This window comes from Echinops telfairi, unplaced genomic scaffold (genome assembly GCF_000313985.2).
Source record: "Echinops telfairi isolate 266 unplaced genomic scaffold, ASM31398v2 ScPeMD7_5;HRSCAF=22, whole genome shotgun sequence".
NCBI lineage: Eukaryota > Metazoa > Chordata > Mammalia > Afrosoricida > Tenrecidae > Echinops > Echinops telfairi.
Genome location: NW_022103901.1, coordinates 12,387,781 through 12,408,166, shown reverse-complemented (window position 1 = coordinate 12,408,166; position 20,386 = coordinate 12,387,781). Strand labels below are relative to the sequence as shown.

General features: G+C 55.9%; 1 protein-coding gene across 1 annotated transcript in view; it reads left to right on the top strand.

The window, feature by feature from the left end:
• Positions 1 to 20,386, top strand: part of SRRM3 (serine/arginine repetitive matrix 3) — a 59,625-nt gene that overhangs the window by 29,168 nt on the left and 10,071 nt on the right. The window contains exons 3-11 of the mRNA XM_045284673.1: positions 685 to 786; positions 11,536 to 11,664; positions 11,755 to 11,835; positions 12,181 to 12,210; positions 12,614 to 12,676; positions 12,851 to 12,886; positions 14,973 to 15,023; positions 15,190 to 15,294; positions 15,749 to 15,930. Of these exons, the coding sequence (XP_045140608.1) occupies positions 685 to 786; positions 11,536 to 11,664; positions 11,755 to 11,835; positions 12,181 to 12,210; positions 12,614 to 12,676; positions 12,851 to 12,886; positions 14,973 to 15,023; positions 15,190 to 15,294; positions 15,749 to 15,930 (779 nt within the window). The remainder of the gene's footprint in view (positions 1 to 684; positions 787 to 11,535; positions 11,665 to 11,754; positions 11,836 to 12,180; positions 12,211 to 12,613; positions 12,677 to 12,850; positions 12,887 to 14,972; positions 15,024 to 15,189; positions 15,295 to 15,748; positions 15,931 to 20,386) is intronic.

The following is a 20,386-nucleotide window of genomic DNA, read 5'->3' as shown; positions in this document are numbered from 1 at the left end:
CCTGACTTAACTACTCTCCACCTGACTTAACTACTCTCCACTTGACTTAACTACTCTCCTCCTGACTTAACTACTCTCCCCCTGACTTAACTACTCTCCACCTGACTTAACTACTCTCCACCTGACTTAACTACTCTCCACTTGACTTAACTACTCTCCACTTGACTTAGCTACTCTCCACCTGACTTAACTACTCTCCACCTGACTTAACTACTCTCCACCTGACTTAACTACTCTCCACCTGACTTAGCTACTCTCCCCTTGACTTAACTACTCTCCACCTGACTGAACTATTTTCCACCTGACTTAACTACTCTCCACCTGACTTAGCTATTCTCCACCTGACTTAGCTACTCTTCAAAAGCACCTGCTGCTGTGTGGGAGAAAATGAGGCTTTCTCCTCCTGGAAAAATTGACGGTCTCATAGACCCCCAGGGGGGCAGTTCCACTCTGTCCAGCAGGGTTGCTATGAGTCAGAATCAACTGGATTGATGGCAGTGAGTTTGGTTTGGGGGAGAGTTTCCTCGGTGGGTAGAGCTTGACTCGGTTCTGTGACTTCACATGAGTGATTGCAACCTGGAACGTGCCCTTGTGACAATGGCCTGGGGGCTGGGCTGGGTGGGGGGCTGGTGGGGAGATAATGGCAGCCAAGGTCACAGCCTTCACCTCTCTGTGCCACTGCAGGTACTCGGAGGAGGAGATACGGCAGAAGGTGGGGACTTTCCGGCAGATGCTGATGGAGAAGGAGGGCGTGCTCACCAGGGAGGACCGGCCTGGGGGCCACATGTGAGTGCTCACCCTAGCAGGTTGGGGGAGGAAAGGGAGGGAGCATGCTGGCTCCAGTGGCAACTGAGAGTCCCTGGGGCCTTGCCAAGTGCCCCCTTTCAGGTGATGGAGGAGGGCCAAGGATGAGGAGGGGGAGGAGCCAGGAGAAGTGGGAATGAGCTCTACCCACTGGGAGTTCTGGGCCTACAAAGGCACCTGGGCAGCATCGAGGGCCTCCTTTGCCTGCCCCTGGGTCTATCTATAGCTCAGCAGCAGGAGGAGCAGGGGAGGCCGCCCGGCCCTGGGCTTCAGAATCCTGGGCTGCACTAGAAACGCAAGCCCCCTTCCTCCCCCGTGAATACAACTTGTCGAGTGGGCTCCAGGGTAAGCAGGGGCTCTGGCGGGAAATAAGCACTGATGCATTAAATGCCACTGGCCTGTGGCCAAAGGCTGGGCACGTAAAGCGATTCAAGTGACAGGCAGGTAGAGGAATGATGGACCACTGGAGCAGAAGTCCTTGGGTGGTGCACAGGGTTTGTGTCCTGTGACCCACAGAAAGGTTGGCCATTCGAACCCCCTCAGCAGTGTCGCAGAAGAAAGGCTTGGTGAACCACGGCCTTAAGATCGCAGCCCTTAACCATGGGCTCAACATCCCCAAACTCAAGAGGATGGCACAGGGCAAGATAGTGTTGTCCCGCTGTGCATAGGGCTGCCTAGAGTGAGACTAGGTGTGATGGTATCTTACAACAACGAGGAGACACCTGGCGAAGACATGGTTACCTACTGGATATGAAAAGGAGGAGTTAGAGATTTAATACACCCCCCCCCCACAAAAAAAAAGATGGAAACCCTTGAAAACCCAGTTCCACTCCCACCCTGCAGCGGTCACCCTAAGTCAGAGTTGACCCAACAACAATGGGATGGCCACAGAACACTGTACAATTAGTGGAACTGGATGCAGCAGGGGCAGCCTGTCCACGCAGGTGTTGAGGCTGATGGCAGGTCGGTCACCTCGTGTGTGCACACGGGAAGCAAGGTTCCTGGGGCTTCCCCTGGCCCAGCCTGGGTCCCTCTCCAGCAAAGACGCTCTGGCCTCCTCTAGCCGGAAGCAAAGCTGAGGCTGGGGGAGGGACTAGGGTCCAAGTTGCTGGCTATTTCCTGTGGTGCGGGGCTGGTCTGGGAGGAGCTGGCATGATGAGGTCCGGTCCATTTTGGTGTGAGTACACCAAAGGAAGTCAGTGGCAGTCGTCGGATGGGTGGGCGCCTGACGGGACCAAATGAACCCTCTATGGGGAGTGGTGTGTGTGTGTGTGTGTGGGAGTCTTTGTAGGCTTCTGTGCTGCGCAGAGGATCAGAGACAGGGATGGGAATTCCTCACCATACTCACTTAATCTCCATCTCTGACCCAGGCAGGGGTCAGAAGCAACCTCAGGCTGGTGGGAGCAAGCCGTAGGGGATCTGTGGGTGTCAAGTTTATCCTGCCCACTCTCTGCCACCACCGCCTTCTCTTTAGCCTCCCCAGTGCTCCTGGGATCATCGCGCCCTCGCTGATATCCTAGCTATTCTGCCCTTCTCAGATTTCCTTACAGCCAGAAGGTTGCTCTCGGCTACTGCCCACACACCCACTCAAATAACCCTGGAGTTCTCTGAGAACCACTTGCCCGGGCCTCCTCCACGCGGCACCAAGGCAATCGACCTGCTCGGGACTCCACGTTTCTTCACTTTGAATTCGCTGTTATTAACCCACCCCCAACCTCCCACGCCATAACCCTAAGAAACTGTCCATCGAGTTACGGTCTCTGGAGCCTCCACACTGGCTCTGAGCCCTTCTGATGATGCCGCGCCTCCATGTCAAGCCCATCTCCTCTCCCTGGCTCCTTCCTCCTCGCCCAGTGGCCCACCCTCGGTCGGTTTTCTCCTCTGGTGACCGACTCCCATTTAGTCCGTCCTTTTCAACCACATTTCCATGACGAGTGAGTGAGCTTCTCCCGTCGTCATCTCCGTTCCTTACGCCGCGTTCCTTTGCCTTCGGCCCGCACAGCTCCAGTTCCTTGTTTGTACCTTGGCCACCCGGGTCCTGCTCACCACGGCCCATGGTTTCTCTTCCAGAAGGTTCCTGAATGCGCTTTCCCTTCTGGAAGCCTGCTTTCCCCTGCTCCCAACACACCGCTTCTGCTGTTCACTCTTCTCCTGCCTCCTTCCCAGACGTTGGTTTTCCCCAAGGTTTTTTTTCTTCTTCTCATAAAGATCATTTTATTGGCGGCTCTTACAGCTCTTATACTAATCCAGACATCCATTGTATCAAGCACATTTGCACATAGGTTGCCGTCATCATTTTCTAAACATTTTCCTTCTACTTGAGCCCTTGATATCAGCTCTTCGCTTTCCCCTCCCTCCTACCCCCCACCCCTGCTCCCACCCTCATGACCCCTTGATACTGGGCATATACCCAGGAGAGGTAAGAAATGGACCACAGCCAGTCATCTGCATGCCAATGTAGATTGCAGCGCAGTTCACAATCACAGACCATTGGAAGCAACCTAAATTTCCATCGATAGATGAGTGCATTAGAAAACTCCGGCACGTTCACACAATGGAGTACTTACTGCATATCCCCCGAGGCTTTGGCATGGCCTCATGTCACCTGTCTCCCTGCGTCTGCCTTCGCCCTTCTTCTTTGAGGGGTGCATGGTGGGGGGGGGGAACTCCTCACTCAATCAGCTTGAGTACTTGAATATTTTTCTGTAGTGGATGGAACCCAAATCTTTCCCAGGAGTGTTGGTTTGTTTAACATGTTATTTACATATAATTTGCATACCAACCATTCAGTGATTTGAATATGCAATCATCACCACGATCCATTTTAGCACTTCCTTCATTTTGATACTCACTGGTATTAGCTCCCCATTTCCCCCCAAGGACCACAAGAAACCATTAATTTAGTCACTGCCTCTGTAGCTTTACCTCTCCTGGATTTCATGTAAAAAAAAACATACAAAAATAAAAACTCAAAAAAATTTTAAAAAACTCACCAACCATAACAAAATAAAACACAGAAAAACCTCAATCCAAAAGAAATCAGAAAAAAACCCACCCTTGAGCAAATTAAAAATGGATCAAAAGGGAAAACAAATGGTAAGATGTTCAATTTTAACCTTTGTGGAACTTTTCCTCCAGTGTCGGTGCTGGTATCCTGAGGTTGGGGTGCAGGAGAAGGAGCTGGGATCCTTGCTCCCTGAGTGGCAAGACAAACTTCCAACCTGCAGCCAGGAATTGCCAACAGGCCCTGACAAGAGGAGACAATGTGTCCGTTTGAATTGTTTCCTGGGTGTTCAGTGGGACAAGGGATGGGGACAGACAAGGGTGGTCATCAGGAAGGGCTCCTTGGAGGGGTCGCCCTGAACGGCTGACTGGGGGACCCCCACCTCCGGAAACCTGAGATCTCCCAGAGGCAGGGATATGATAGACGGACAGGGTCCTGGGATCCCACTGTGGGGGGAAGACAAGGCGTTCTACTCCCACAAAGAGTTACGACTCAGAAGCCTATAGGGACAGTTCTGTCCTGTCCCACAGGTGGCCTTGAGTCGGGACAGACGATGGCAGTGAATGAGACACGAAACAAGGATACGGATTGGTTTGTTTGCTGCTGTACCCCTGGTGCAAGAAACCCCAGTATCTTGCTCAGTTTTCCCACAAAGCCTATTCCTTCTTTACACGGCGAGAGGACTGGACCAGAAGGCGTCTCCTAGCCTGAACAGCTTCAAATTGTATTACAATAGTGGCACCTTTCGTCACTGCAGCTAGCTCAAGAGGCTGGTGGCCGCCTGGATTGGTCCGAGTCCAGGGGAGCTGTTTGTGGTGCTGAACCCACAGTTGCCTTGGTCTGAGGTAGAGAGGGGAGGAGCAGGGAAGGTGTCGGACTGCTAACAGATGGATTGTGGGGCTTGTGTGCCTGGCATCTGACCAGGTCTGCACGCCTGGCCTGAGAATATGGGGAGTAGAGAGAGATCTCTGGTATCAGACACCCCAGTTGTCCAAACCTCCACTTCAAGGTTCATACCCTGGGTCCTAGCTCCACTACATCCCAGCTGTGTGATCTGGGCTAGCTCTTGACTATTCTGGACCGCAGTTTCTGGATCTATGGAATGGGGAAATCATGACCTACCTCCTAGGATTGTTGATGAAATGAAAAAGATTATGAACATAAGTGTGACAAATAGACAACACCCTGCCAACCACTGGCCACCACTGCCACCTTCATGTTGGCCCAGAGGATGGACTCATGCTCTCCTGCTCAGCCGGGCTGGTCCCCATCCTCTCTGACAACTGTAGCGGAATTCACTCAGGCATCCCTGGAGCTCCGGCCTTTGGTCTCCTGATCCTGATCCCCCAGCCCACCCCAAACCGATTGGTACTTTAAAACACAGAGAAATTAAACCCCCTCTTAGAGACTTAAGGCAAAGGCAGACCCAGATTGAAGGGTCTCCACATGGGGTGTCAGGGAAAGGAGGGGCCCTTATTCACTTCAACCCTTCTTGAGTGGTGAAAAGATCCCAGGTAAGCATGGGACTGCTAATCGCGAGATCGGCAGTTCAAACCCCCAATCTGCTCCTTAAGAGGAAGTTGAGGCTGTTTGCTCCCATGAGGCTGATTGAGAGCCTCGGAAGGCCTAGATTGGGTTGCTTTGAGTGGGAATTGACTCAGTGGCAGTGGGTTTGCTTTGGGTTTTTGTTTCTGGACTCGAAGAATGGGCACCATACTGCCACAACCAGGGCAGAGTTGATCCCAGAGCATCTTGTACCCAGATCCTCATGTTAATGAACTATTTCACCTGACCACCTTCTCTCTGTGTCTGTCTCCCTTCTACCTCCGGGGAAGACACCAGGATGTCATACGGCGGCAGGACTGGTGGTGCCAGCAGGTGAAAGGTTTCGGAGAGATGGGGTAGTGGGATCAGGCAGGTGTTTGATGGTGGATCCGACAGGTGTGAACCGGAGATTGGCTGTAGAGAGAGGTGAGGCTCCAAAGATGTTGAGAAAGGGCAGCTTTCCCCTTGGGAAATGGCTTGGCTGCCGAGAGTCCTACTTTGTCACAGAAACTGGTGTCTCCCCACCAGCCATGAGATAAAGTGTAGACTTCTTGCTGGGGCATTTAAGGCTCCCCACACTCCAGATCTAGCCTGGTGCCCACTGTCAGCATCACAGAGCAGCCAGCCTGACCTGCAGTTCCCAGCGGTGTCCTGGGCATCCCCAATCCCACCCCTTGGCTCCCATTGGAGGACCCTTAGGCTGAAGCACCCTAGTCCCTTCCACCCAGGTTCAACGCATGCCCCTCTCCAAGGCTGCCTCCCAAGATCCCTTGGCTGCTCTTCCCGGTGGGAGACACAGTGTTTTCTCTGCTTCTCACGGCTGCTCTCAGTTCTCTGTGCGTTTCAGACCAACGCCCCCCTTTAGAAGTCATAGATAGGCAACAGAGCACACTTTTTGGAAGAAGGGGCTTGTGGCAAACAAAACCCCCAAGTGGCATTTCCTAACACAGACAGAGTGCACCATTTGGTGTCTGAGTCTTTCCAACCTTTCTCCTGTCCTTTCTCTTGCTGCTGCTGCTGTCCGTAGGCCCCAACTCACCGTGCCACGGAATGAACCACCGATCCTCCCTGCCCCCGCCTCACAACTGTTGTCATCTGGGAGCCGCCGTGGCAGCCACTGTGTTGGTCTTGCTTGCCAGGGGTCTTCCTTCTCCACCCCCCCTCCACTCTATCAAGCATGGTGTCCTTCCTTCCTCCAGGGACTAGTCTTTCCAAGTACACGAGACCGAGTCTCCCCAGCCCTGCCTCTAAGGAGCATTCTGGCTGTACTTCTTCCAAAACAGAGTTCTTTCTCTCTTTTGCTAGGCACCTAATTGTATACAGAGTGACCTCAGGCAAGTCCCTGGACCTCTCGGGGACTCGTTCCTTTCTCTGTAGGGTGATGCTCTGTGCACACATTACATCCGCCGGTGAAGTGCTCACAAGTGGACTTGACACCTGCGCTAATTGTTTGCTAGATGCTCCCCGGCCAGTTCCTGAGTTAGTCATTAGTATAATGTGTAACCTGGGCCCTATGTGTGTCCCCTGCACTGGGGGCTAGAGAGTGGCCCCAGGCCCAACTCATCCCTGCTTCCTGCACAGCCCCCAGCCCGGGGCTCCCAGCAGGCCTGGCATGATGACTGGGTGGGTGAGAAGAGGTCCTTCCCCACCTCGGTCTGGGCACAATCAGCTCTCACTTGGCCAGCATGCGCTTAGCTACTGGGAAACCCAGCCAGGGAATCAGCCTCATGCTGGCATGACAGGATGTGGGACAGGCTGTCTTTCCCGGAGGAAGCACTGCCCAGAGCGGGTGCCATCGGCCCAATCCTGGTGTCCTGGGCGTTGCGATGAGCACAACCTGGTTCCTTGGAGCTGAGCTTGGCCAGTTCTGAGAGCCTCTATTTGATCTCTGCCAAGACGGACTAGGGCATAGGGGGTGAAGTGTTGGGCTACGAACCACAAGGTCAGCAGTTCGAGACAGTGAGCCACTCTGTAGGAGAAAAGTGAATCTTTCTACTCCTGTAAGGGAGTCTCAGAAACGCAGGGGGCAGTGATCCTCTGACCGTTAGGGTCGCTGTGAGTTGGAATGGGCTCAAAGGCAATGAGTTTGGTTTTTGGTGCAGAAGAGGGGCTGACCCCTCCCCTGTCATCGACTTCCCGGATGAGGGTGAGTAGTGGCCTAGAGCCTGAAACAAGAAGCACAGCCGACAGCACCCCGACCTCCGAAACCCGCAGGAGGAGTTGCTAGGCTCGCATGCCTTGGTGGAAGTCAGTTTGGTTTGGTTTGAGACCAGGCATTAAGAAGGGAAAGAGGAGTGGGGGTGACAGTGAAAGCAAGACGTGGGCTCTGTGGTGACCCTAGCTGGCAAGTTGGAAGGCAAGAAAGGATTCCTGCAAGAGGCCAAACCCAAATTAAAAGGATGTTTCTCCTTTTTCTCCTCCTCCTCCTGACCCTCCTCCTTTCTTCTTCTGTAAATAGCCTTCATTGTTTCCTATCCGAATAAACAGGAGCTCCCTCCTCCCACCAATATTTGAGAGGCCCTTATGGGCCTTGGTGGTGGCATATGGATTACAAGTTGTGCTGCTTAACCAAAAGGTCCGTAGTTTGAAACCACCTTGAGAGAAAGACGGGCTCTCTACTCCCGTGAACAGTCACAGGCTTGGAAACTCACAAGGGGCAGTCGTCCCTGTCCTGTAGGGTCACTAGGAGTCAGAATTGACTCAATGACAGTTTTCTTTGTTGGTTTGTTTATGTTTTTCAAGGAGCCTTGGGTAAGCACAGAGTGGTGGTTCAAAACCACCAGCTGCTCCTGGTGGAGAAGGATGCAGCTAACTGTTCCCCTCAAGATTTACAGCCTGGGAAACTCTGTGGAGGCCCTCTCTCAGTTGGAATTGAGTCAATGGTCATGGGTTTGGGTTTTCTGTCTTACTAGGAGGGCTGGTGGCACATTGGATTAAGAATTGGACTGCTAACTGCCAAGTCTGTGGTTCAAACCCACCGCGTCATTTGAGAGAAAAAGATGAAGCTAGCTGCTTGTGTTAGTCTGGTAGACTAGAGAAATAAATTCATAGATACTCCTATGTGTATAAGAAAGAGCTTTATATAAAGAGTAATTGTACATTAAGAAAACATCCCATCCCGGTGCAGATCAAGTCCATAAGTCCAATATTAGCCCATATGTCCGATACCAATCTATAAAGTCCTCTTCAGACTCACGAAACACATGCAATGACACTGAATGCAGGAAGATCACAGGCCAGTGGGTGGGAAGTCTTGTGGATCCAGTGGTGGTGTAAGCATCTCAGTGCTGGTCTCCATGTGGCTTCTCCATCTCTGAGCCTCTGGCTCCCATCAGCCTGTCTCCTTGTGTCTTGTCAGCTGGAATGTCTCCCAGGAAGTCAGCCTGAGTCCCCCCTCAAGCAAGCTATTTATCTCCTTAGCGCCTCCAAATGAGGTCATCAAGCTGCCACCTGATTGACAGGCTAAACTCCACCCCTTCACTCATCAGTCTCAAATTGATAACAGATTGTGAAGCGCCCACACTTCATCTCAGAAGTCCTATGAGCAGTTTTACCCCATCCCACAGGGTTACCCTGAATTGTAACTGACTTGATGGTTGGAAGGAGGGTGGGGAATATTGTTTGGGTTAATTTTTTGTTGTTGAGATTATTTGTCATTGAAGACCCGAGTCCATTTCAATGGAACTTTTCCTCTTCTTCTTCTTCTTCTTTTTTTTTTCCCTTCTAAGCCACTCAAACCGTGATTTAGCTTTGGGGGATAAGGAATCTGGAGGGATTTTGTTTGTTTGGTTTTTGTTTGAGTGTTCGGTTTCTGACCCTGGGGCGGCCACGGGAGGCGAGGCAGGCTGACGAGCAGACTGAGGGTTCTCCAGGACAGGAGGTAGGAGGCCACTTGTTTCAGGGAGGGGGCGTGGCGAAGAGCAGAGGCTAAACTGAAGGGATGTAGGTGAACTCTGGGTGGGCAGGGGGATGCCATATTGCTCTCCTCCATCACCCCCTGCAAAGTCTGCTATCACTCTGGGTGACGTCAGGGCTGCCAGGACCAGCTTGGAGGGCAGGAACAGAATGCCCTTGTTGAGACTGGCCTCAAGGTAGCTACCCTGTCAGACTTCAGCTACTGTCTTCAAAGATTCACCCTGTGGGTCCCCCCACCAGAGCTTTGTCCCTTTTCTGACCCAGGGGCCAGCCAGCCTCCATTCACACTGGCTCTTTTTCACATGAAACAGAAGTCTCCCTGCCAGGGAAGGTGTCTGAATACCACTGGCATCTAGTTGATGCTGACTCATAGCGACCCTATGGAGCCCTGGTAGTGTAGTGATTATGCACTGGACTTTGATCCTCATGGCTGGCAGTTTGAAACCCACCAGCAGCTCCACAAGAGAAAGACTGTGCTTTTTGCTCCCGTGAACAGTTATAGTCTCAGAAACCCACAGGGGGTTGCTGAGAGTGAGCATTGTCTCTCTGGCAGGGAGTACAGGAACAGGGTAGAACAGGCCCTGTGCCTTTTTGAGACTGTAACTCTTCAGGGAGCCCCATCTTTTTCCCTAGTGTCCCACACAGACCCCTAAGTCTAGTAGTGGCTACAGTTATGAGACCCAAGTTGGGAGCTAGGCCTAGTGCCAGTGGCTTCACAGACAGAATCATTCTGAATCTGCCCCTCTCACCTGGGCTCTCCTTCTGTAGATGAGGAGGGTGGTCAGGCCTGCAGTCAGACCTGTCTCATGACCACCCACCCCTCACATCAAGTCTGACTTCTCTGGCTCTGAGCAGGAGACGTAGGCGCCAGGGCTGTCTGAGGGGCCCTGTCTGAGCTAGAGTCGATGATGAATGAAGCTTCAGGGGTCACCACTCTGGAGCCTGTGTCCCCGGGCCTGGTCCCCTGGAATAAGAAGCTGCCTGCACTGGCTTCCGACGGCTGGCCCCTGCTCATGGGACCAGATACTCCCCAGGCCCGCCCCGCCCCACCATGGACTGTGGACCAGGCCATCTTACTCCATGGGGTTTTCATTGGCCAGTCTTTGGAACTCGGTCACCAGGCCTTCCTTCCCAGCCCATCTAAGTCCAGAAGCTCTGCTGACACCCGTTCCAGATCCTAGCACCACCCAGGCCTCTGCGTTTAGATGGGGTGGCTGGGCCAGTGGGGTGTTGGCTGGGAAGTGGACCTACAGGTCTCCCAGAGGGAAGGACCCCTGAGAGTCTGAGTAGAACTGGCCTCCGTGTGACTCAACAGCCGGTTCTTCAGCAGTAGGTCCTTGCTTCCAGGGCAGCTCTCCATGGACACGAAGCCCCATTATTTGGATCAGCCCATGAATTCACGACTGGCAGCACCAGGGACTCCCAGCACCCATCACTGCCCATTGAGTGTCCTTCCAACAGCCTGTTAATCAGCCTCATCCTGGAGGGGAAACTCAGAGAGAGGGCCGTGAGGGACAGCAAGTGAGAAAGGCCAATGGACCTACTGGCTCAAGGCATGCTCTTGCCCTAAGGCCAGTGGCCTGTAGGAAAGGGGAGTGGGTGTATGTGTGTAGAGGCTGCCATCTGTGACCCAGGGTGGCTGGGGCGCCTGAGTCCAGCACACTGACAGGCGTGGAGGGAGCCCTTCACAAAATGGATGGATGCATGCATCCAAGATGGGCAGTGAGCCAAGAAGGCTGGCAGTGATTGATGGGGACATCCAGGCAGCAGCGCCAGGCCTCCAGGGGGCCGCTGGGGAGGGCGAGAAGTTCGGGCTAGCAATATTTCAGACCGCGCCCAGCGGGTTGTGGGCGATAGGGCAGAGCGTGGGGGAAGGGAGACGTCCCCACAGGGGGAGGGGCACAGGAGGAGACAACAGGGTTAGGGAGGGACAGACCTGGGGGGAGACTGGGCAAGGGAAGAGCCAGGTGGGGGAAGGGCCCAGGGGTGGGGGACTCGGTGCTCACGGGTGGGGCTGAAGGAGAAGGCTCAGCCACAGGAGGGTCTACCCGAAGGGCGGGGCCTCATGAAGGAGAATGGGTCTCCACGCTGGAGCTTAGAAAGGGGCGAGGGCATGGCTTGCTTTTCGCTTCTCTTTGTCTGATGGTCCTGCTGTCAGTCCAGGCCTGTCTACACCAGGGCCCTGCGGGGTCGGGGGCCCGCGGATTGCAGCCGTGCGGAGGGCGGGCGAGGGTGGGGGGGCGTGAACGGGGTGCTGTCGCCTGCAGCGTGGCGGAGACCCCGCGGCTGACGGAGGGCGGCGAGTCTGGCCCTGAGTGCGGGCCCTTCGAGAAGGACGGCGGCCCGGTGGACTGCGACTGCCCGGCCGCCTGCTACCGCGGCCCTCGGGGCTACAGGTCAGCGGCAGCCGGGGGCAGGGGGCAGGGGGGTGCAGAGGGGCGGGTTCACGGGCGCCTCTCAACCTTCCCCTGGACCTTCTCGCCCAGGACCAAGCACTGGTCCAGCAGCTCGGCGTCACCCCCTCCCAAGAAGAAGAAGAAGAAGAAAGGAGGTCACCGCCGAAGCCGGTGAGGAGCCTGGAGGGGCAGCAGGGGACAACCCGTCCACCTGTGAACCCCGCCTCTCCTTGAGCAATCCCCCCTTCTACACACCTGACCTCAGAATTGGACACCCAACTCATAGCCCCCCCCTCAGGTCGCCATTCACCGGCTCTCAGGTTCCTCCCTCCTCCCGGGGATCTTGAATCCACCACCACAATGGGAGTGGCCTGAGGGGCAGACATTTGCCTGAGCCACCTCCCCTGCCTCGAGCTGAGACCAGGCCAGGGGTGAGCTGCCTAACTAACCCTGTCCACCTGTCTGTCTGTCTGTCTGTTTGTCTGACTCTCCTTCTGCGTGGCCATCCACCCTCAGCAAAAAGAGGAGACTAGACTCAGAGTGCAGGTCAGTGGGGCAGGGCCCTGGTATGGGGGCAGTCTGAGTGGGTGACAGAGACCCCAGGCCCCTCCCCCAGGTGCAGGAGGTGTGGCCCCGGAGAACATGGGTGCTGGGGGCCTGCCAAGGTGCCACCTCCCCCTCCCCCTAGATGTTAGGAGACCCATCAGGGGATTCCCCACCCTTTGGGTGTGATTGGCCCTCTTTTACAGTTGGGGGGCTGGAAGGGTGACTGGGGGACAAGCACCATCTACCACTATTGGGGCCCTTCCCCATCCTTGGGACCTCAGGTCCTTGCTATATAAGGGGCAGGTGGTGTCATGGCTGGAGTCCTGCTTCGAGCTTCAGGACACCAGGCCCCAGGTCCCCACCACTCCCAGCCTCACCAAGCCTGCTCTCTTTGGGCCCCCAGTTATGGGAGTGTCTCCCCCCTGCGCAAAAAGAAGAGGAGTGTGAGGAAGCACCGCAGAAACAGGTACCCAATTCTCCCTCCCCCCAGAGACAGGGACCTGCCCCCTCCCCTCCACCCACCCCCACCCCAGCAAGCACCCCCCACTCCCCTTCTGTGGAGGTGGCCTCCCTCTTGGATGGAGCTGAGAATTGCATAGGCATGTTATGGGCTCAGGAGACCCTCTTCATCACCCTACAGGTCTGATTCTGGGTCCCAGCGGAAGAGACGGCACAGGTGAGGGGGGCCCTGTGCAGGGGTGACAGGGAGGAAGTGGATAGCCAATAGAGCTCCCCTCAGGGGGCCAAGGTTCGAAGGAAGCAGGGAGGGGAGGGTGCTGAGGGAGAGGCAGTAGGGAGGGAGGGCCCTCCCCTGCTCTGTGCTCCCACCCCAGGTATGAACTCCTGCCCCAGCACTAGGCCTGGGAGGGGGGGTGGGGGAGGGGAGGAAGGCCAACCAGTGGCCACAGCTGCCTGTCCCTCCTTGGAGCTGACTTGTGGTCTCCAGACTTTCCAGACCACCCAGCAGGTGTCCAAGAGCCTAAGGAAAGGAGAAGGCCCAGTGGATAGGAGAGCCAGAGGGCCAGCTGTGGCTAGAAGTGGAATTTGTAGTGGGCAAGTGCCAGCACACACACCCTACCCCGAGCACACACACACAGGCTTGGGGCCAAGGTCACAGAACTGGCCTCTACCCAGGTGGGACTGGATGCCAGCAGAGGGCTCTGAGCAGGGCAGTGACTTACTCCAGATGGATGGTGTGTGTACTGGGGGGGGGGAGAGGCAGAGGCAGTTGTCCTAACCCAGGCAAGGTGGCCCAGGAGGACAGAGATGAGTAAGGGAGACTGAGAAGGTATGAAGGGTTGCCTGCTCTGGGGCAGTCGAATCTCAGGGTGATGTTCCAGCTGACCCTCGCCCTGGCAGCCAGTCCCATCTCATCGGTGGGAAACTGTCCAAAAAACCATTTGCTTGGTAGGGGAGGGGCCTAAAACATGCCTAATCTGGCCCCTTCTGACTTCTAAGTCAGTGGTTCTCAACCTGTGGGTCACAACCCCTTGGGGGTCAAATGAGCTTTTCACAGGGGTCCCCTAAGACCATTGGAAAACACATAAATATTTCACAATAGATAGTTACATAATGTTTTGTGATTAATCACTATGCTTTAATTATGTTAAATTATGTTCAATATGTTACAATGAAAATACATCCTGCATATCAGATATTTACCATACATTACGATTCATAACAGTAGTAAAATGACAGTTATGAAGTAGCAACGAAAATAATTTTATGGTTGGCATCACCACCACATGAGGAACTGTATGAAAAGATCGCGGCATTAAGAAGGTTGAGAACCACTGCCCTAAGTCCAGCCTCCTCCCGTGTGGGCCATGTGGGCCCCTGATGCCCCCCAGTGGTCACTTAGAGTTGACTCAGCTCTGCTGGCCAGCCTCCGTCTTTCTGGAAGGAACCCAGAGATGGGCTAGAGCCAGATGGGGAATCTGAGATTCAAAGCAGGAAAGCTCAGTCCCAGAAGCCAAGCCTCTGTCCTTCTGGCCTGCCCACCCCCACCCTTGCCCCAGTCCTGTAGGAAGCACATCTTTGGGCTTCTTTGCATCACCTTTGGGGGTCTCGGGATCAGAAGGAGGCTCAGCACTGGAGGGGCTTGGCTGGGGTAGCCAAGAGGAGGGGCTGGGAGACCTGAGAGAGACCTCATCAGAACCTTCTTAAACCTTTTGTTTAAGCCAGAAGGCACTGCTGGCGAGGGGTGGGGGATAGTTTAGGGCAGCACAGGATAGAGATCCAGAAGAGGACGTCCTAGGAGTGAACTGACCCAAGGCTCTGAGAGGCCCCATCTGAGGGGACCAGGGAGACAGCAATGAGGTACAGAGGGGCCCCGCCACCACTGCTGTGCGTTAGAGCCTGTTCCAAGGCCCCTGCCCAAAGGACGAAACGGGAAAACCAAAGTGCCCTCGAGTCGATGCCGGCTCACAGTGACCCCATAGGACAGGGTAGAACTGCTCCTGGGGCTTCCAAGACTATGTGAGTATAAGGGGGTCGCCCTGTCAACCTGGCCCAGCCTCAGCCACCGCCTCCTCCTTGTGGGGTGGCAACCCCTTGCTGGAGGAGCGGTGACTGGGACCCAGGCAGGAAGTGGTGGATCTTGGGGAGACAGAGAAGGTAAGCTGAGGCCTGGCAGAGTGAAAAGGGAGGAGAGGGAGAGGAAAGGAGCCCTAAGAGGGGGCAGCGGGGTGCCAGGGTTCAAAGGCCCAACCTCCCTGGCCCTGCTCAGACTCCAGGCTCACTGAGACTTCTGCTCTCTGCAGATCCCGAAGCCCCAAGGGCAAAAGGAAAGAGAAGAACAGAGCGAGGAAGAGGTGAGCGGCTCCCTGCCTCGTCTCCCTCTCCAGCCTCCCATCCCGAGCCTCTAGAAAGAGCGGGCAGTCAGGCCTCCCAGATGCAGTCACTGAGGCCGGGAGAAGCCAAGAGTCCCCAGATGGTCAATGAAAGCAGGGACCGGCTGACTTCTCTCCCCTATGCCAGGCTGCACGGGGAGTCCCCAGGCCGGCGGTCCCACCGGCACAGCAGCGGCAGCTCCCACAGCCCCACCCTCTCCTCCCACTGCAGTGATTCCCGGTCACCTAGCAGGTAAGCTGGGCCGGTTTTTTTGTTTCTTGTTGCGAGGGGGTTGGGGACAGGGAGTCAGGGGAGTCTGGGTGGCCAGACAGACCTCCGCGAAGCAGGTCTGGGGTGGGCGGGGCGGTGTCCACAACTGGAGGACGGGTTGGAAATCAACAAGCGCAGGTCTGGCCCTCTTGGCGACCCTATAGGGCAGAGTAGAGCCCACCCACTCTGTGTACTTCTGAGACTGTAACTCTACTTCCTTCGGGAGCAGACAGCAGGCCGGCGGGTGGGTTCGAACTGCTGACATTGTCGCTAGCAGCCCCATGCATAACCCACCATGCCACCAGAACTAACTCGACAGCAGGGAGTGGAGTGCAGGGCTGGCTCAACGGGTGGTCCCTCTGACGGAGAACGGCCGCTGGCAGAATAGGCGCCCCACGCCACCCCCACCCCCATCCCCTGCGCCCCGATCCCGCAGGCTCAGCCCCAGGCACCGAGACAACGGACGGAGGACAGGCAGCCAGCGGTCCAGCGGGAGCCGGTCGCCTTCCCCGTCCGGGGGCAGCGGATGGGGGTCGCCCCAGCAGAACGGCGGCAGCGGGCAGCGCAGCGGAGCGCCGGGGGGCCGCCCGGGCCCGCCACACACCCCGTCCGATGTACGTACGCTCCGCTGTCCCCAGCGTTGCCGCGCCACCGGCGGGCAGGGGCGGGGCGCACGGTGACCTGGGCGCGGTGGGCGGGGCGTGCACACCTCACTCCCGCGCCCCCTCACTCCGTGTGGGGGAGGCCTGGCTGATACTAGTGCTAGAGCCCCTGAGCTGGGCAAGCAAGCGGAAGGCCAGAGAGGGGTTGACCACTGTCCAGCAAGGTGGGATAACAGCAGGGACAGGAATTCGGGGCTCCCGCCGCCGCCCCAGTCCCCCAGGACTATGGCAGAGACAGAGAACTATTCCATAGACTTTTCCCCGGGGGTGGGGCACCTGGGCTAAAGTCCTCTCTGCACCAAGCCACTAACTCTGGGACCCCCTCCCTCATCTCAGTCACTTGCCACCACTGAGCGGGATCGGAGGGACCCAGCCCACGATGTCTCAAGTGACCCGCAGCCCATACCTGTTATACAGCCCTCCCCTAGCCTATAGCGCCCTCCCAGAGCTCACACCAACCACACCAAAACCAAATCCACTGCCATGGAACTGATGCAGATTCAACGAACCAAGAGGGCAGGGTAGAACTGCCCTGCTGGCTCTCTGAGACCCTAACTCCTTACAGGAGCAGAAAGCCTGTCTTTCTCCTGCAGAGCATTGGGTGGTCTCAAACCGCTGACCTTGTAGGTAGCAGCCCAACATGTAACCAACCCCCTATGCCACCAGGACTCCTACCTGGCCCCTAAATCTGTCCCCATCTGACCTCTCGGCCCTCCCACCAGGTGCAGGTAGATTGAGCCGAGAGTGGGGGGGGTCTCCCAACCTCCAGGGCAAGCTCCACAATGCTTGTATTTGTTGGTCACAGAGTGTCGGGTGGAGCTCCCTCAGAAAGGAAGGGTTGCTGGATTGGCAGGGTCACTGGCTGGTCACAGGGGCCTTGGGTGGGGTGGTCTGTAGGTTCCTCCAAGACCCCTGTCCCACCGCCTCAGAGGGGAGTAGGGACTGCTTTTCCCCAGACCTCTGATCTCAGCAGCAAATACCCACGTGTTGGTCAGTTTCATTTTGATTTTTGGCTGTTTCCTTTCACTTCTTTTCTTTTCTCAAACACTCTCCCCCACCCCCACCTCCACCCCAAGGCCTCAGAGATGGAAAGTCAAGGGCAGTTGGCAGAGGTTCTTGGCCTCAAGGGTCATTTTTATTTAAGGACTGTCCCTCCTGGCCAGGCACCAGGCTGCTGGGCTCTGTGGGGCCTGGCTGGGTCATGTGGGGAACACCACAGGGGCTTGGGGCTCTCTCAAACTGGCAGAGGGCACACTGCGGGCATAGCTGGGGCTGGGCTAGGTCCTGGGGCCTAGAGATGCAGCCCTGGCTTGGTCAACCCCAGGAAGAGGGTGCACCGGCCCCCACCCCCCAGACACAGAGCCCTAAAGGTGCAGTGGCCCGAACACCTTCTTGCACATCCTCCTGAAGGTACAGAACCCCAGGTTCTCATCAAGCCAGGGCCGAATGGAGGCCCCTTCCCACTCTGGGGTGGCAACTGAGCAGCCCCCTGCCCCCACCCCTGCTGGGGCCTGGGCACATGCAGGGAAAATGGCCACGGGTGATTAACTAGACATCCCTCAACCACCCACCCACACACCCCACCCCACCCCACTCCTTGGAGGAACAGTCAGATAAGGGGACCCGGTACCTTCAGGAAGGAAGTCTTGTGTTCTTCCAAAGTGGGACTCCATTGTGACATTGCCCTGGGAAATGTTCTACCGTTGACAAAGCAACAGCCCTAAGCAGGACCCCCAAAGCCAGGAGCCGCCCCAGGTCTCTCTCCTGCACTCTGCCTGCTCTCCCTGCCACGTTGCCACGCCCCTCTTAGGAAGACTGTGTGCGCAATGGCTGAAGCCAGTCGCCCCTTAGACCCAGGGAAGTGTGGCAAGAACAGGGGCCACCACAAGTGTGTCTGGGAACAGGTGCTGGGGGGCGGTATTTTTGGATGCTACCTTTAAGGGGGAAAGAGCGCAAGAAACAAACGGAATATCAAAAAAAAAAAAAAAAAAAGAGGAAGAAAGCAAAGCTCAACCTTTTTTAACCCGGTCTGTTTTTGTTTGTTTTTTAGCCTCCCATTTGAAACGGTGGTAATATTGTGGTGCCATCTCTTGTTTAGCAGATGAGGGGGCGGGTGGGGAAGTCGATGCCACTTCTTCCTGACTTTCTTCTTGTTTGTGTCTTCTTTTCCGTTCCTGTTTTTGTCCCCCCACCCCAGACCCCCTGTGTAACGGATAGAAATGTTTGAGTTGTGTGGGTTGTTGTTGTGGTTGTTGTTTCCCCCTCTTATCGCCTGTGCTGTTCTGGGATTTTGCTTTCGTGTGTGTGTTTCTGTGGGCCTTTCCTTGTACATGCAGAGCTGGTTTTTTGAATTCCAAGTGAACATTCATCATATACATATCTCTCCCTATACTTATTTTTCTCCTCTGTGATCAGAATTTAAAAGGGAAGATAACTCTACCAAGACTCCCCCACCAACAGCTCCTGCCAAACCCTCCATGCCAACTGCCCAGACCCAGACTGGCACTGCGGCAGCTCGCAAAGTGGCAAAAGTGGTGTCGCCAGCACTTCTTTGGCCCCATTTTTGATGAGGTCTAGAGGGAAACTGAGGGTCCCATGGTGAAGGGTGGGCAGGGGAGGGAGCTTCCTGGAGCAGTGCACTTCCTTCCGCATCTCCTAGGGTAACAGTCTAGCGGGGTACTGCTGGGGCAGACCCAGGAATCTGGGTACCATGAGGACAGGGATGGAGAAGTTGCTTAACCCCTTCAGTGACCAGCCAGATACCCCCAGGAGATCCTGCAGGTGGGGGCTGGAGGCAGCTGAGAGAGTGTAGCTGAGGCAAAGCCAGACTCCAGACCACAGAAAAGTCCCATCCTGCTGCTGGGACTGTGAGCAGTAGGGGGTGCCCTGCACCTCTTTTGTGCTCTTCCGGGAGTCCCAGGCCAGGGCTAACCCTAAAAAGATTCTTCTGAATCTTTCAGATGACAAAGCGGTGACCTACCAAAGAGGTCAAATGCCTGGTGAAGGGTCACATGACTACTGAGAAATCACTTTCACAGTAGACTCCGGCCCTCTAGCCTTAAGGTCCCCACCCCAGGGAGACTGGCATGGACTTGAAGATATACCCCAGGGATCCAAACTGGTGGTGGTGGTGGGGGAGCATCTGGAAGGTGGGTGCCGGCTATCTGGCTATCTCAGATCCCGCTGGGCTCCCCCTGAGGTGCCCATGGTCTGCTCCCAGCTCTGCCAGCTCGCTGGCACTGAACCTGTTTATGCAGAGCGGCCAGGGCACAGGTGCACCCCACGCTCCACAAGGCCACCCAGTGCAATCGCTGCCTCACCTCCCAGGACCCTGAAGTCCTCCGGAGCTATGTGGACATGAGGAAAGGAGGTGCAGAGAGGGGAGTCCTGTGCTCAGGGTCACAGCGCAGGGTGGGAGAGTAAGAGGGCAGACAGGAGATCTCAGGGGACAAGTCTGGCTGTCCAGGTCCCCCTAGCATGCTCACTGACCACACTCCAGCCCCTCAGAGTGGATGCCTACCCAGGGGGCCGGCACAGTGGACAGGGAGGGCGGTGCAAAATGCGTAACCTTAGCAACGGTGCTGCCCGCCCTGGCGCCACCTGCCCCTAGGATTAGAAGTGTCAAGAGAAGCCTCCCTGGGGGTGGCATCAGCTGTTGGACCAGAGTGGCAGAGAAGCCTCCTGAAGGCCAGATCTCTTCTGCTCCGGGCTTTCCCCCACCCCCATCCCCAGACAAGGGCAGCAGCCCCCCCAGCAGGGGAGCAGGGGAGTCAGAATCCAGGGGTGAGGGACACCCTGTCCTTTCATCTAGGGTGCTTCTCTTATTCCCCAATGCAAAGCCAAAGCCAAAAATCCCAGAGGGAGAGATTTTATTTAAATAACTCTGGCGCTGGGGAGGGTGGGAAGGTTAGCCAGAATCAGCTCCAAATGGAGTCAGAGGCTGCCTTCCCTTTTAAAGTCACAGTCTGCCCCCCCACCCCCCACCCTTCGCCTCATCTGTCCACTCAAGCTTGGCCCAGTGACCACTCGTCCTCTTTCTGTCTGGGTCCTGCCTGCCTCACCATCTTCCTGTCTCGGCCTGTTGGCCTCTCTGTTCCCCTGTGGCCCTGTCTCTCTCTCTGTCTCTTGTTCCCTGACCATCTCTCTCTGCTGACCTGGGCCTTTCTCCCCACGCTGCCAGCTCCGCATTCACCCCACCCTGGTCTTTGGCTTCCACCCACTGCTTCCTGCATGTCCTCCTGCAGTTTCTGTTGGTGAAAGAAGTACAGAAAGCTTGGCTATCAGAACCGGTGTACTTAAAACAAACCAGAAAAAAAAAAAAGCTGCTAGAAATGGCTGGGCAAGTGTCCACTCCCATCCCTGGGGCGACGGGAAGACCCCCCGAGGGCTGCCAGCTCTGTCTGTCCCCCCCC